Source organism: Drosophila grimshawi, unplaced genomic scaffold (assembly GCF_018153295.1).
Source record: "Drosophila grimshawi isolate 15287-2541.00 unplaced genomic scaffold, ASM1815329v1 contig_848, whole genome shotgun sequence".
NCBI lineage: Eukaryota > Metazoa > Arthropoda > Insecta > Diptera > Drosophilidae > Drosophila > Drosophila grimshawi.
The window spans coordinates 19,683,326-19,700,369 of NW_025063692.1; the positions used below are offsets into that span (position 1 = coordinate 19,683,326).

General features: G+C 37.5%; 2 protein-coding genes across 6 annotated transcripts; both read right to left on the reverse strand.

The window, feature by feature from the left end:
- Positions 1-2,213: 2,213 nt before the first annotated feature.
- On the reverse strand, positions 2,214-10,669 carry LOC6564532 (protein ROP). 4 transcript variants are annotated; one of them, XM_032737916.2, is made up of 8 exons: positions 10,308-10,669; positions 8,742-8,924; positions 8,523-8,678; positions 7,356-7,459; positions 5,068-5,587; positions 4,744-4,979; positions 4,512-4,679; positions 2,214-4,411 (listed from the first exon to the last, which is right to left on the reverse strand). In XM_032737916.2, the coding sequence occupies exons 1-8, from the start codon at positions 10,333-10,335 to the stop codon at positions 4,004-4,006; spliced, it is 1,803 nt and encodes a 600-aa protein (XP_032593807.1). In that variant the 5' UTR covers positions 10,336-10,669; the 3' UTR covers positions 2,214-4,003. The 4 variants fall into 4 exon arrangements, with proteins under 4 accessions (XP_032593807.1, XP_001991449.1, XP_032593805.1 ...); XM_001991413.3 differs by having other exon boundaries at positions 4,744-4,982; positions 10,308-10,600; XM_032737914.2 differs by lacking the exon at positions 7,356-7,459 and adding an exon at positions 8,079-8,188 and having other exon boundaries at positions 2,215-4,411; positions 4,744-4,982; positions 10,308-10,666.
- Positions 10,670-11,106: 437 nt separating this feature from the next.
- On the reverse strand, positions 11,107-16,043 carry LOC6564531 (alkaline phosphatase). 2 transcript variants are annotated; one of them, XM_001991412.3, is made up of 5 exons: positions 15,676-16,043; positions 12,551-13,492; positions 11,731-12,194; positions 11,375-11,679; positions 11,107-11,306 (listed from the first exon to the last, which is right to left on the reverse strand). In XM_001991412.3, exons 2-5 carry the CDS (start codon positions 13,436-13,438, stop codon positions 11,173-11,175), a joined length of 1,791 nt encoding a protein of 596 aa, XP_001991448.1. In that variant the 5' UTR covers positions 13,439-13,492; positions 15,676-16,043; the 3' UTR covers positions 11,107-11,172. The 2 variants fall into 2 exon arrangements, with proteins under 2 accessions (XP_001991448.1, XP_032594177.1); XM_032738286.1 differs by lacking the exon at positions 15,676-16,043 and adding an exon at positions 13,602-13,731.
- Positions 16,044-17,044: the final 1,001 nt, after the last annotated feature.

A 17,044-nucleotide genomic window follows, 5' to 3' on the forward strand; every position in this document is an offset into this window, starting at 1 on the left:
TGCCACAACAAGCACCCTGGTACAGTTTCGTTAATAAGTGTATGTTAATTGATTTCAAAACGTGTTCTAATATAATTTTTTATTATATGGTATATATATGAATATATAGTATATGTATTTGCTAACTTCTTGCATTTATCGTTTGTTGTCACTATTTCGATATTTGTAAATTTGCCTGATTTTTTCTTACTTCTTGTTTTTAAGCGGTCGCCTGCAGAAACTTGTGATTTGATTTTTGTTTTGGGTGTTCCCCGTTTTCGATTTTTATAATGTTTTGCATTTTCTTGCTAATAGTTAAGTAATTTGTAATTGTTATTTAAGTTTAAGAAATTGACAGCAATTCTTAAGTACATATTTATGTATAAATATTCCTCATGTGGAATTTAATTAAATTGTTTCTGTATAAATTTTTTTTAGCTTTCGTTTAATGCTTTCGGCTTTTAATGTATATAAATTTTCAAAAATTCTTTAAATGTTAATATAATAATTTATTTAATTATTTCTTGACAATTTATTTAGCATAAAAACGTTATTTCTTTCGCTAGATGGTCAGAATTATGAAATCTTTAAAAGATCCGTTTTTTTTTTTGTTAGTTTTCTTAACTGAATACATATATGTATGTATGTGTTGTATACTTTTTTTTAGCTGTTGCTGATAATTTTAGAAATAAATGAATACATATTTAAGATGGAAACTGGACTCTTCCTATACCAATGTGCGATTTAATCGAATATAGTTCCAACGATATACCATCCCATATCGGAACATCGTTGGGACTGTAAATCAGTTGCACATTGGAGGGACTGTTGACCCAGTTTGATTTTAAGTTAGTTATGCACACATAAATGTATGTATGTATATATATATATATACATATATATATAGAATACTGGCTTAAGGGCTAGACATTTAATATTAAACGGCCGTTCAATCTTGTCAAAAACATTGAATGAATTTACGATCCTTTTTCTTTACTTACTTCATCGACTAACTAACAATCAATAATTTGCATTATTTGTTTTATTTGTTTCACAAGCAATAAACATTTAAACGTGAATTCCGAACAATAATCGGCGCCTTGCCCGATCTAATTCCGCACGATTACCAGCACTGGCACAGCACTCACGTACGCACGCACGCACGCGCTCGCACACGCAGCAGCGCGCGCACTCATCGCACGCAGCGCCGTTTGGCAGTTCGCCAGTGTGATCCTGATTCTCTGTTGTTGCTGAGAGTTCGGCGCGAATTGCCCCCCGCGCGCCCCCCTGGTTGGTGGGGTGGTTGACTGATGTTCGTGTGTTGTGCGCCACCTGCGTGTGTGTGTGTGCGCTCGCTAACCATTTATGCGTGCGCGTGTGTGCGTCGGCGTCAGTGCGTTGTTCTCTTTCATTCTTGTTGTCTGTCTGTCTGTCTGTCTACCTGTCTCGTCGATTTGATGCGCCTCAGACTCGTTCCAGTTCAGGACGTTCAGGCACTAGAGTGTGTGTGTGTGTGTGTTATAATCGCACTAATTGGAGTGTGCGTGTGTGTGTGGATGTAGGTGTGAGTTTGGTTATCTGTGTGTGTGCTGGAATCGGGCAAGGCGGCATCTAAGTCTAATACATATAAATAAATATATATATTGTAATTAGTTGTAAATATTTGTTTCCATATAAGTATTAAATATTTGTAAAGAGTTTTGGTTTAAACTTACTTAGCTACGTTTTTAGAACATGTTTGATTTCATATTGTTATTATTTGAGTGAAAAGTTGATAAAACAAATGTAAAACAAATAATAAAATAACGATATATATATATATGTATTTAAATAATATTCAAACTTTTTTGATTTTTGTTTTGTTTTATACAACAAATATTTTGCTTTAGTATTAAATGATAATAGAGGAAAAGCGAGAAGAAAAAACTAGTAACACATAATACTATAATTAAGATATACATATGGTAAGTTTGTATGATAAATATTTTGGTACACTACCAAAAACAAATGCATTTGGTTTGAAATTGCATTACATTTACGCACACATACAATGTATGTACATCGGAGAGTATGTATGTACATATATCTATGTATGTATGTATGTGTGTGTGTAGTATGGTTGTATTGTACTAGAGTAAATGCAATTTTTCACTACTTTGCCAATTAGAATGCGTTCGCATTAGAAGCATTCGTAGGATTAAAGTATAGGTATTAGATATTACATTTTTATGTGTATATTGATTGATATTTGTAGTATATATATATAAGGTATTGTATATAGTGTATAAATATTTATCGTTTAACATTGCCATTCATTCCTAAAAATTAGTATGTATATTGGTTTCTGTTGTTTGTATAACCTTGGTATCATATTCCTAAAATTTCCTCATTTTTCCGTTTTTTTTTTTAATATATATAAATATATTTTTTTAATTTTTGTGAACTTTACCTTTAACCCTACAATTAATGTGGAAATCGGTTTTTGTTCCTTAAAGCTTTTCGCATTATCTTTAAACTATTTCATCAAAAAATGGTTTTCTTGCATTTGATTTGGAATACACGTAGTTGAGTTGAGTTCTTGAATTGTGGAAGGCGCACAAAAGCTGTTTCAATTGAAAGACTGTTAGTACATACACCTAGTTTAATATAGCAGTATATAAAGATTTGTATTTGCAACTGCATGTTTAAATATTGCTTTTCAAAGATTTTAATTTTGTTTTCTTTTTTTTTTTTGCTTAAGCATGTATCATAATGCAATATGCCGGTTTCATTTCCGCCCCAAAATTCGAATCACAAATTTCACCAAAGCGACCCGCTTTGCGTTGTATCTGAGCGAATCCAATTGGATGAGTGTTAAGTGTGCATTTTTGTTAATTGTGGTTCTACATAACGGTGCTAGATTTCGAATGGAAAAAAGAGTAATTGTAATTACATTTTGATAAATTGATACACGTCAACCACATACTGCGAATAACATCGAAAGACTCTGTTAAACACAATTAACATTTTTCTGTTATGTTAGGGATTAATATGGGCTTCTACAAAAAAAATATGTTTTTTCTTTCTTTTTTTTTATAGAGACCGTTTCAAGGCATCTATGCAGATTCTATGGCAAATGTCTGGCAACAACGCCGCAGACGCTGCATAGATGCAAATGTACAGTTTGAGTTAATACAACAACGTTTGTTTTTATATGAAACTGAATTTCGCATAACTACATTTGACTAAATCTCAATTGTGATATACAATAATTAACAAACAGTTTGCTTCGTCTTTTCCATTTTCCTCACTTTTTTTTTTTGGATTTTTTCTTTTTTTTTTTGCATTGTTTTCTTATTCGATCTATTCAAAGATGAAGCTGTGAGGATACATACATCATACATTAATTGTAATATATGTAATTGGTTTTGTTGTCTTCTTTGTTTATATCATTGAACTACCATAAATTAATAACATCGTGTACACACATAAATACATAATTGAAAAATAGATATACATGTATATATATAATAGCTATATGCGTCTGTATGTTTCGTTAGACAACTCGGGTATAAAGTGGTAAGGTAATAGGGAGTTATACATATGGAGTTGTAATTAAACGCTTTTCCATTACACATATTGAACTGCATATATAATAATATATGTTGTATTGTTTATATAGTATATAGTTTCTTGGGTGTGTATTGTTATTTCCATTTGTGGGTTGGTTAGTTAGGAGGTGCACATAAACATATCTATGTATCTATACTGGAATAGATCACCTGTGCTCTATATACGTTTGAACAATCAATTTGAAGTAGCCAAAGACTTGACAACGAATATATATATATAAATATATACATATATATATACGTACATATATTGAATAACAAACTTACAGTTTTGGCTAGATGTAAATAAGCATAGTTGTATATCGTGTATGGGTGTGTAAGTGTGTGTGTGTGTGTTTGAGTTGCACGTTTTTATGTGTTTTGTTTTGGGTTTGGTGTTTGGGGTGTGGATGTGGTGCTGTGTTGTGTTGTCTTTAATCCTCTTTGGAGAGGCTGCCCAAATCGCTGAGAAAGATTTCGGGTGAGAGAACGTGGGAGGAGCCAACAAGGACCTCCCAGTTACGTACAGAGTTGGTCACCTCGTAGGCGCAACGCATTTCCGACATGCTTACGCCACCGACTATGAAAATAATGAGACGTGGCACATTCTTCACCTGTGTCTGTGCCTTATCCTTGTGCCAGTGGCCATAGCGGGCGCTGGTCGGTGCATGATAATTGGTATTCTGGGCACGTCCCTCGAGGAACGGAAAATGACGCTGATCCAACTTATCCTCGATGCAATCCTCCATAATGTCTTTGATGACCGGTGTCCAACGTGACATCTGATAGGTACTCTCAGTGATGCGCTCCTTGCGTGGCACTGAATATATCTTCTTGCGTGACTAAATATATATATATATATATATATATGTATGTATACATATTTATAATGGCTTTGGATTCGTAGCTGAATTCGATTTGTTGTTTAGTATATGTACTTACATCGGCAATGACATTGATACCAAGATAGCTAAGATTGCGCACCATGTCCTGATCCTTGACCGACAGCTGTGCATGGGTGAACAGCTTGGTCAAATTCTCTTCGGAGATGCCGTTCTTAATCATGACATAGAGCGAAATAATGCGCACCTTATCGTAATTGGACACGTTCTGAAAAGGAAGCGTATTAGTTCGAGTTATAGATGAGTTAACTGAGCAATTGAGCCGAGCCTACAGCATCTAGCAATATGGGCACAATGTTGCGCATATGATCCTTGATCTTTTCGCCCTCAGCATCGGTGCCCATGGCCAGATCCTGCTCGACACGGCACAGCTTGTCCACATAGTTTTGATACGATTTCATGCAATCCTCAGCCAGATGCAAATGTGTTGAATACTTAGACAGCTCCTTTTGATACTGCGGCATCTTCTTGATCATCTGGGACAGGTCACGCATCGACGACTTGTCAGCTGCTGGAATATCCAAAGCGAACATGTATGTGCACGAACGAAACAGCAACACCAACAGATTCAGCTTGAGATTGTGGCTGTAACTTACTGGAACTCATGCGCTTGGAATCGGTAAACTTCTTCAGATTCTGTGTGACCTGTTGGGAGACGACGGCAATATGCTCGTGTCGCAGCTCCACCCATAGATCATCGTTCTCATCGAGCAGCACCTCCTTGTCGGGCTGATTGGGTCCGGGTGTATAGCGGTACACATCGTTCACAATGGGCAACAGATCGTAGGCCATCGCCTGCAATGTGAGCTCGTGCAGCAGTGGCGACACACAATCGAAGCCGCGATCCAAAATTAGCAGCTGGGAACGCGCTTTCTCCGGCCCCTCGCCCATTGTTGGCTCATCGGCCTTGTAGGCATCCAGCTTCTGTTGGACCGAGGCAGCCAGATCAATGTTGCGATCCCAGTCGCTTCGGTAGCGCACATTCGGGTATTCGCCCAGCGTGGCGCACAACGTGGCGATCTGCTCGGCAATTCGCTCGATGTGCTTGCCGCGAATCGAGGCGAATGCCGGCGAATACAGGCACTGGAACGTGTCCGGCGAGTCCAGAGAGAACACCTGCGGCGAACATATGTAGAATGCCAAAGGCCAGCCAGAAGGTGGGCCCAAAAACATGGATTTTCTCTATTAATTTGCGAACTTCTTGGTTTCGATATATGTGAAATTGAATGTTTTGTTTTTTTTTATCGAATATGTATGTTAAAGCAATTCTCGTTGACTTGATACTACAGTTGTATATAGGTTGTATGAATGCATGTATGTACATATATATGATTGTGTGTTAGTGTGTCTACAATACAGCAAGGAACTATTTTGACCCTTTATAAACGGATTAACTGCAAAATTCGAAGAGAGTTTTGAAGCTGAAGTTTTCTTTTTTTTTTGTACTAAATTCAGTTTTTAGCAATGCAAAAGTCGACTCAGTAATTAAAAAACTCACAAGTTCAACTGCATGTGAACTTAAAATCACATCTAATTAAATTGGTTTTTTGACCGGAACGATTACTTTGAGCCAAAATAATTTGCTTGCTATGCTGTTACAAGTGCAAGCAGCGAGTGAGAGACAGAGACAGAGGTAGAGAGCCGGATGCTGCGCTCAGCATGCATAACGATAGAGAAAAGAGCGAGAGAGCATGTCTTTATTTTTATAGCGAGATTCATATATATTTAGAGAGAGAGAGAGAGACCACATGAATTAGTATACAAGTGTGAGTGAGAGTTTGTGTGTGTGTGTGTGTGTGTGTGTGTTTGAGTTAATGAAATACATATTTACATTGAAATGACGAGAGAGAACGAACACGAAACCAATTGACAACAGTTACATTTATATAGATTAAGTATATGTTGTTAAATTGTTAATTATATTCTGTTTCTGTTTTCTTTAGTGCTATTTGTGTTTTGTTTTGAGCCCTGGAGTTGTACTCGCCGATTCACAACATGACGAATAACGAGTAAGCTACACGATCGTATAAAAACGAACGAGTGCTTAAGCGTGCCTGGTCATTTTGTGTCTGTGTCGGCGAGTAGCATTTACTTTTAATCGAGTTATATATTTGATGGCTTATCATTATTTGTATTATTATTATGGGTGATTGAAGAGTTAGTTGTTCTTCTTATTGATTGATATTCACATTGATCAGATGTGTTTAGGGTTAGTTAGGCGACGATTTGCTTTTCTGTATACAATTCACATACATTAAATTGAACACTACAAAACAAGTGTAACAAAACTTAAGGAGATTTGGCTTAGAGGCGTTCCTCGGAAATGGGACTAGAGACACTGCGAGCAAACAGTGTTGGAAAATTAATTATGTCTATGTGGGACAGGCACCACATTTGATTGAGGTACCAGTAGTATTTACAACAGCAAGTACAACACTTATACACATAAGTTTTTATATTAGTATAAACAATGACAGAAAGAGAGAGAGAGAGATTGTGTGTGTGTGTGTGTAAGAGATAGAGATATATTGTACAAAACTTAGAAAGATGTTCCAAGTCTGTCATCAGACAAAAGCAACATACATAGAACAGTTAGAGAGATAGCTGTTTTTCAAACAAGAGTTTTGTTGTTGCTTAATTCATATTTTCTTGGGGGCTTAGGCTTGAGTTCGGATTTAGATGTGTATATATATTTATAAGTTTCTAGCTCTTGTAATTGTCTGGAGTTTATTGCATTGTCCAAGCAATGTAAGAGAGGGAGACAGCGAGAGGCAAAGATAGAGAGAGCGACAGAGAAGGGTATATAGAGTATTTTGTATTTTATACACGTTTTTTTTAACGCTTAACATTTAATATAACGAAATATTTTTGTTGTTTAGCGCACCTGGCATTCATATGGTAGAAATGCAATATTAATCTCCTTTAGAGTTTTGATCTTTCTTGCAGCGCACGATTTACACAAATCGTTAAATAATTCCTCCGGGCAAACTATAATTATAATATTATACGCACAATCAAATTTTGCTTAACGTTTTTCCTTTTTTTTTTTTTTTTTTTTGGCTTTGGATTTTTTTTTTTTTTGATAAGCTACAAAATATGTAAAGTATATATGGCATGTATGTAAGTATGAGTGGTGTATGCGTTTTATTTCATTAAGTCATTTTTATCTATGTATGTACTTTGGAGTATATTAGTAGAAATACCTAATGCACAATTCAAATCCCTGAAAAGTAAACTTATTGAGCGTTTGGAAAAGTTTCAGGATAAGAGTAACAAAGCAAAATAATACAAAAATAATAAATAATAAGAAGATAAATCATGAGCACATATGGACAAAACAAAAGCGTTAAAAAGAAAATGAATTCACAGGACACGTCCACAAGAGACGGGGAAGCATTGAATGATATTATTCTTTGTCAGTTCTTGTTGCACCCAGCTTATACGAGATACATTAATATGAAAATCGTGTCGAAACGTTTCACAGCACAATTTGAATATTAGTAATAAGAGCAACGAGAAATTCGAACGAGTGACAGCAACGAGTAGCAAATAATGTATTGGGGGTACGTGTGTGTGTGTGTGAGTGTGTGTGATTAACTAACTATACCTGAGCTTCATATGCCAAGAAGGCAATATTGATCTCTTTGCAGGTTCGCACATAGCGTCGACAAATGTCTTTGTGCGATTGCAGCATTTCAAATATGCGGGGCGGTATCGCTACATGGCATACATACACATTTATACATATATTGTATTCAAGTTATATATATGTATATAATAATCATGAATCATGTTTGCAGAGGTGCAGGTGGTGTTTTGAAAAGTTCAGAACGGGATTCATAAAAAAATGTAAGAAAATAAAATTATAATCGACATACATGAATTGAAAACCATAGAAATCATAATTAACTCGCATTGGAATACACTAAATAATACGATATATCATTATGATCATTTACAAATAGCCATACAATCACTCGCATTAGGAACTCAATATATATTTCAATTATTTGTATTATTGTCAAAGCTTGGCCAAACGGCTGGCACATACCCTCGGTAAAGAAGACGTGCGCATAACGGTACATGGGACGCGCCGGATTCTCAAAATCACGGATCAGGGCGCGCACAGACTCGTCCGATGGCGTTATCAGATATATGGCATCCATTGTGGGCAACGGCTCCCGCTTCTTGTTAATGTCCTCCACCACTAGATCGAAACATATTCAGAATTATTGTCAAGTTATTTCTTTTGGTTAGCTATGGAACTCACATGTAATGCCCTCGGCACTAATCTCATGCATCTTGGTGCAGGCGGACACCATGCGCATGCCAAGCTTATCCACGACAAGGACACGCCATTCAATTCCTCCAGCGCCGGCCGCCTTTGGAGCAGCTGGAGCACCAGCCTTCTTTGGTGGTGGCGGCTTGTACTTCACCACCTCGTTCATAATCTCTATAAATAGGCAACAAAATATGCGAATTAATTTTCAAAATTGATTTAAATCCATTTTGTTTTTAGAGTTGTCAATAAGCTTAGTTGAACGAAAAAAGAGTTCATTATTTGCATTATAGTATTGAAAGAATACAACAAATGCTAAATCTAAAAGAAAATACAAAACAGGATATATTTGTAGTGTAATTTACTTATAAAACATAAACAAAGATCCTGAGCTCTGATACATTTATTTAGGTTAAGCAGCAACAAACTTTTATCGCCCCTGATTAATTTTTGCGAATTTAGTCTTGGAATTCGGCGCGTAACACACAGCTCGTTTTGTGATAAAAGCCCAATAACTGCCTAATAGTATTGTTCAAAGCTGATTCAATCTACATTTTACAGAAACAATAATGAACGAGCGGTAGATAAATTAGAGTGAATACGAGATGCATATAAATATAATATTAGGGACTTGGATCATTCGTTAAGTGAAGTGAGTCTGAGTCGTTCATTCAATATGTTTGCAGTCGAACCCATTCAAAGGGATTCAGTACATCACCCACTAATGTCATAAATTAAATGGAAACTGCGCATTATTTATCAAAAAAAGAAGTGTTAAAAAAAGGGTGAAAAAACAATTACTCATAAGCAAAGCCTTTCATTACGAGCACTGATGACTCAGCTACAGCAAGCCAATAATAACAATAATAATAACAAGCAGAAGAAGAGCAGCAACAGCAGCAGCAGCAGCAGAGAAAGACAGTGCAAAAAATAAGCCATTTAGCAAAAGTAGCGTTGCCTGATTGATTTTGTAAACGTGCGAGCGCTGCTAATCAATGATTATATTTATAGTAATTGGCATTTTGCAAATTGCAAAAAGGACACCAGATAGCCGGAACGAAATGGAATGGAACGGAACGGCATAATCAGGCAAAGGCAAAAGCAAAAACAAAAAGGAATCTGATACGTATGACGCCAGGGCTATTGGCGCTGCAAATGCTTTGCTCCTGTGGCAAAGGTCACCGTAACCCCCGCGCACGCACACACACACACACACGGAGTGGGCGGACTGAACAGTGGGTGCCAAATGTTGTTGCTGTTGTTGTTGGGTGGTTAAGGTTTTTGGAAAAATCGATGTGCGTTGTGGGTGGGGTTGGGGCCGCTCTTTGATAAGCCTATATGCAAATGCGAAATTTTGTGCATATCAGTGGATACTAACTACATGCATACATATCCAATTCGTATGTAGTAAATGGGCTAAATAAGACTCTCATATGTATTAGTGTATCGCAATATTGTCTTCTATCTGTGTGCGTGTATGTACGCGTGTGTGGGTGTTTGTTAGTCACAACAGTGGTGGAATCAAATGCGAATTAGAATATTTGTCATTGCACTTACTTTGACCGACCAAAACTTTCAACGCCATTTTTACTGGATTTCGTTGTTTCTACAGACCCGGCAATTAATCAATAAACAATAACTTTGATTTTTCTGTATTTTTTTTTGTTTTTGGTGGGGGAGGGCGTTCGTTTCACACGCAACACCCAATCACTTTAACAATAATGAAGGAACGAACAACGAAAATTTCGAGACCACTTGAAACACAAAAGGAAAAAAAAATAATAACTCAGCACCAAACGTCGGTGAAAACGCGGCTAATATTAAACTGTTTATTAAAATCAATGGTTATTTTTTTGTATATAATTGCAGCTTGTATGAAGGAACTTCCAACTTTCTGCTTTGTAGTGATGTTATTGACTATCGATATGTTTGTCATATCGATAGAATGCAAACATTGCGATTGCTGACTCATTTTAAAATTATATCGATACTTAACTGCAAGTGCATACAGCCACTAAGGCCTATGTATATTTGTATGTATGCGTGAATATGTGCCTGTCGAGAGGCAATGAATTTTGCATCCGGACAGACATTGATATCCTCTTTTAAATTAACGCCTTACATTTTACGGGCTGTGGTCACCAAATTGGCTAAAAGTTAAACCAGTATGCAAATGGTTATATCTGCTCTGTTTAATGATACAGTACATAGAAGAGCGTAGTCTGGCAGCGCGGTGCGCTAAGTGGCAGCATTAACCGAAAAGTAAATAAAAAGAAAATGCGCGCGCGCTTTTGAAATTTTATCAACATTTATTTATATGCATTTATTTGCGCTTGGCACTAGAAAACAAAACAACTTATCACATGTTACATATATTAAATATATAGAAAAAAAAAGGAAAAGAAATATGCTAAATTTAAAGCTACAAAGGCATCAGCTCCGCCAGGGATTCGGCGATTGTGCTATCACGGAAGCGCCCAATACGCAGCGCATAGGAAATAACATGCGCCACATAGCTCTGCTCATGCACACCGTGGAACAAATACGACATTGCACCTGCAAAAAAAAATGTATATTAATTAATATTTATTTGTTATGATTGTTGTGACAACGTATGTATGTACCACGAGCATGTATCGTCACATCGGAGCCACCGTGAAGGTTCTCGTCGGTATTGATCGCCGCCTGCTGCGTATATTCCCAGTCTGTGGTGTCACTCAACGCTGGATTCTGTCGCTGCAGCTGCTCCGCATTAACTTGAAATCCCTTGTAACTGGTGCCATACGTGAGCGTTGTGTATGGCGTCTGCTCTGTCTTGGAATTGCCGGCAAGTCCCAATATATCAGCCCCACGCTCCGGATGCCCATTGATAGTTAGACTGTGCGAATGATCAGCGGTCACAATAAACAGTGTCTCGTCCAGCTGGTCCCTGTTAAGCATCGTTATATCTGTTCTTATTTGTTGTAGAATCATCACTTACTTTTCTATGAGATAAGCTTGCACCGCTTGGACGGCCTCATTGAGGGCTAGTACTTCGTTGAGGGCCTTGCGGGCATTGCCCCGATGATGAGCCTGATCAATCATTCCCGCCTCGACCACAAGCAGGTAGCCCTTATCGCTGTTGCCCAGCACTTGCAGCGCCTTAAGGGTCATATTGGTTAACGAGGGCATTCCGTTGTCGCCCGAGTCCCGCTCGTGATCGTACTTGAGGTGGCCATTGGCGAAGATGCCCATCATATAGTCAATATTCTCCGCATCAAGATTCCTCAGTTCCGCATTGTTTTGGACGACAGCATGCGGCACGCCCTGTTCCGCCTTTATCTGCGCCCACTTCGTGATGAGATTGCGTCCGTCAGCGGAGTGACCCGCCCACATGTCCAGCGGATCATTCTCTGTGGCGCTGACATTCGAGACCAGCATTTGACGACCGCCGCCCATGATAACCTTAAATTATTGTTATTTAATTTAATACAAGTCTCATATAAAATAACGCTTTAATTTTTTGCCAATAAAGAATTTGAACTACCAAAAATCTTTGGCAAACTTTCAATTTTACATAAAGTACTTTTGAAAAAATTGAGAAAAAATTGAGAAAAAAATAAATGAATATTCTTCAAAAAACTACTTATTATAGAAAACGTTTCAAGTGGAATTCTTGAATTGACTAATTTTCCGAATACTTGCAGAACTTGAGCAAATGTAAAGCTACTTGAATTAAAGACAAACCTAAGAAATTATAATAAGCTGATATCGTATACTCATGTAAATATTAATGTTCATCTGCCATTTTTTCTACTCACATTGATCTGGCGTCCTGTGTTCTGTTCCACCAACTGTCGGGCAATGTCCAGGCAACCCAGCTGTTGTGCCTCTGGTGGCATGGTTGCCTCGCACTCCCACCGCCGATCGGCGACATGGGCGTAGAGGGCAGCGGGTGTGGCATGGGTTACCCGCGTTGTGGTCACAAATCCAGTGCGCATGCCATCCACCTGCGCCCAGTTGAATATGTTCTGGACGTGATGTTCCTCCTTGAGAGAGGCACTGCAATTGCCAAGTGGAACATTGGCATCAACGCCACCCGTCTCGTAATTGACCTTGACGCCGCCAAAGAGCGCCGTTGCCGTGGAGAAGGAGTCGGGTACCTGTTTATTGGCACAATATGTCTTCAGGAGGCCCATGTGCGGGAAACGCTCCCAACTGAGCAGGCCTTCCTCTTTAAATCCGTAGATGCGTGACGCCGTCACCGTATTGGGACCCATACCATCCCCCACAAAGAGGATCACATTTTTGGCCCGCCGTCGATTTGTATTCCGATTGAGTGCCAGCTTAAGTTCATCGATGCCGCGATCATACCATTCCTGCTGCTCCTTGGGCAACGAGACATGCCAATAGTCAACATTCTGCATGTCGGTGACATCGCCAGAAAATTCATAGTGCACCAGGAAGCCAATGCACATGGCTATCATAAGAATCGAGGAGAAACTAACCGCAATTATGAACAACTTCGATTTGAACACATTTTTTTGCATCTGCCGATCCCGTTGCAGTTGCTGTTGATCCGGCTTGGTCCTTGGAGTCGTCGTACCATTTGTGGTGGCAAAATTGTGACTCGAGTCTAAACTATCCAGCTGCACCTCAATCAGGCCCACATCTCCCAGCTTTGTGCTTTCCGTGCCCGTTGAAGACATCTCTCGGATCACGTCTGGGTCCGATTATAAACCAGTTTTATTTGGCAGGGAAGGCTATAAAATGTATTTATATGAATGTTATATAGATGTGGCAATTTGAAATACATAATTTATTCGCTGAGATTAGATAAAGCATTTCCACACCCAATCCCGCAGCTCCCACCTAAACTGGATTTCCAAGAACAAACACAATGACATGAAGCGTTCAGCTGTCTATTAAATACCCAAACGGCAATTAGATTAGACACTTTACGCTCACAGCTCACAAGTCGCGTCGAGTACCGATCAACGTCACGGCCTCAATTAATAAAACTTTACAAAATCCCGTACACCCACTTATAGAGACACTGCCCCTGCCCCTGCCCCTGTCTTCCTAGTACAAGTGGCTTCTTTGGCTGTTTTTTTGAATAAGGCCGTGTGCTTTTGCTTTCGCACCATCCATCCGCGTATGCCATATTGGCAGACATTGGTCATATTCATTTGGATTATACCCTTTCCAAGGGCATATTAGCTACTCTTTTATACCTGAGATTTATTTTTATATCCGCATATTCGATGTGGATAACTCAATGTCAAGAATATATTAGTTGTTTGAGGTGCCAAAATGTTTTTCAGCCTTAAGCTGACCTGTAATATTGTCATAATACATCTTCAAAGCTTGTCCAAATATTATCAATAATGTGTGGTTCTATCACAATACCCTCGAATATGTTTTTGTCATGATTAACGTATCTTTCTTAAACTATAAATGTAGATCTAAAGCACATCTAAGTATTTGAGCAGCAAATTTAAGTGAGTCACAATTTGGAGTTTCCAGCTGAATTTTGTGATTGTAAGTGTAGTTTACAAATTTAATTACAATTCTTGAATTGACGTTTCATTTTAAGGGAACATTTCGTCAACTTGAGGACTTGACGACTTGACGCCTAGTTCAACTTTATTTTTCTCGTCTTTTGTACTGTATGTGTTTCTATATGTTTACAGGTCTTGCAGCTGATTACATCATCAGTAAACCGGAATACATATGTACAAGACCTGTTTGGGGAAAAAAAGAAAATAAAAGAAAAGAAAGAAGAAAACTACTAGGAACATTCACCTTTTTGTCAGAGGAACACTTTGGTCTAATTACTGTATTCGCGAGTCGACTCGACCGAAGAGTCGCGAGACTCGGTTGTCTTAATTGATGGAGGTTGGCGATAAGGCTGATTGTGAATAATACCATTATATTATAATACGTTGCGCTATTTATAACCACTTCAATGTGGTTAAACGTGGAGCAGAGTATATTGCTCACGTAATATGAAATGTCCCATGTTTATAATCAGTTTTATGGGCAGATACGTTAATTTGATTCATATCACAATTCTCATGTGTCATGTTTACAGAGGAAAGTAAAAATACGAAGTAATCCAGACAATCAATTTGCCTGTGACGTAAATCGCGTCAATTGTTGATCGCACCAAATGATAATAGCAGATATTGCATATAGACTCTGATCGCACAACAATCGAATCGAATCAGATTAGGGACCACAGAAGTAGATATTTCATCAGAAATTAATGTGTTACAAAGAAACGAGGGCTTGCATATATATTGCATAAACATTTGCATTGATCATTAAAACGTATTTAAAAGCCGTCAGCCAAGCATGAACATTTAGTAAGGCCGATAAGTTGAAAAAGTTGAAACAAACAAACAAAAAAAATTACCTCTATTCAAGTTATTTATCTAGGCCTCCAACAAGATATGGATACAATCTTAATGATCTATAGATTACAAAGCAAAGTTACTGGGAAATCAGAGAATCTCACTTAAATAAGCCACAACTTAACGGCATTAATATTAACTGCTATATAACGGGAAATAAAACACTTGTTTTGCCCAATTTACGTGAAAATTGTTATTCTAATTAAACATGTAGGAGGGGCACAAATACCATATACAAACTAACAAGCGTGCTCTAGTCGACTGAGTGAGCTCGACTAGGCGATCCCCTGTACCCACTGTAGATGTAGTCTATTATTAAGCAGTGCCACAATGGCCAATTGATTTGTAACAGAAATCAAGCACTGGCTAAATGCAGGATGAGAGCATCGCTCAGAGTCTCACATGTATGTGCGTATGTGTCTGTGTGTGTGTTGGTCCCTCTCCTCACACATCTTGCAGTCGAATGTGAAATAATTACTCAAAGGGGGTCCATTATTTAACAACAATGTATTTAAAAATTGTTTACTTACAGGGCATGCATAAAAGGCACTTGTTATGCTTAGGAGTAGTGTTTGCTTTGTTCAATATAGTAAAATATAAACAATTTGAGCAATCCGTTAAAAGACACACTAGTCCATTATATTTTGCTCAATAATTAAGCTATAGAATTTTATTATTTCACTTTCTATTCAAATTTGTATAAATTTAATTTTAGTTTTATAATAATTTCGATTCGAAATAACAACAAAAACAACAAAACGGGCACTGCACAACAAATTTTGTCGTCCGTTCACAGCAAAAGTTTAAGGCGTTTTGCGAGTCAAAATAAGGCGAATGAAAACAAAAAAGCTGTGTTGTTGGAAGCTCATCACACCGCCACACGCATACCCTCACTGGCAGGCATAGAGCAAATGTTGCCCGAAAATGAGTACAATTCAATCGTTTAAGAATTCAGACTGATAAACTGGCCAATCGTTTGCTCTTCACTTTTTATTTCAGCACCAAAATTAATTAAGTTTTCAAGAGTGTTGCACAAACAATGCAAAGAAGTCGATAAGCCTACGACTGTTTACATACAACTATTAAAAACAATAAAAACAACATTAACATAATATTTTCTCGTATCAAAATAGAAAGAACGAAAGAGAGAAAGTGAGAGAGAGAGAGTGAGAGCATGCGCTTAGTGTAATAACATTTATCGAACAGCTGTTAACAGCACAATTATCGAGTAGAGCGCGGCGCGTAATATAGTTAAATTCAAATGTTCGTGTAGCTGCCTATAGATATTAATTTGATAAATTAGTTGCTGCGACACAAAAAATTGATAAAGCAACAGCAATTCAATTCATGAGACTCTAGTTTCGTTTTTTCAATGATTTGAACTCATTTTCACCCCACTCAGTAGCACTTATCGACAAACTGTTATCGAGCTGTTATAAATTAAATTCAAATGCATGGCACATAGTAGGAATGTGAAGTTAGTTGTTCGATCCGGTTGATTATGACTCCATCGCCTCAAGCTAAATACGGATATGTTATGGGAAAGTAATCTCACATTTTATATGAACTGACTATTTACATTTTTATTTTATCTTTTGATTTTCATTGAATTTAAAATGAATATATATAAACACCTAGTCTTAAAGGTAATAAGTTTGTGCAACATTAAGACATAAACATTTATACATTTATAATAGTTTGATCTTATACAAAATCTTGTCGACTTGGCTTATACTTCTGTCAATAATATAAACATCATGATTTAAGGATTTAAGCTATCTATTAAAGAGACTATTCCAGTTCTGAAAGCCAACCGTCAACATACATATTAGTTTTACCTCTTATAAAACAATAAATATAGGCAAACATAATCTCAAGGAAAGAAAAAATTGTTTTCAT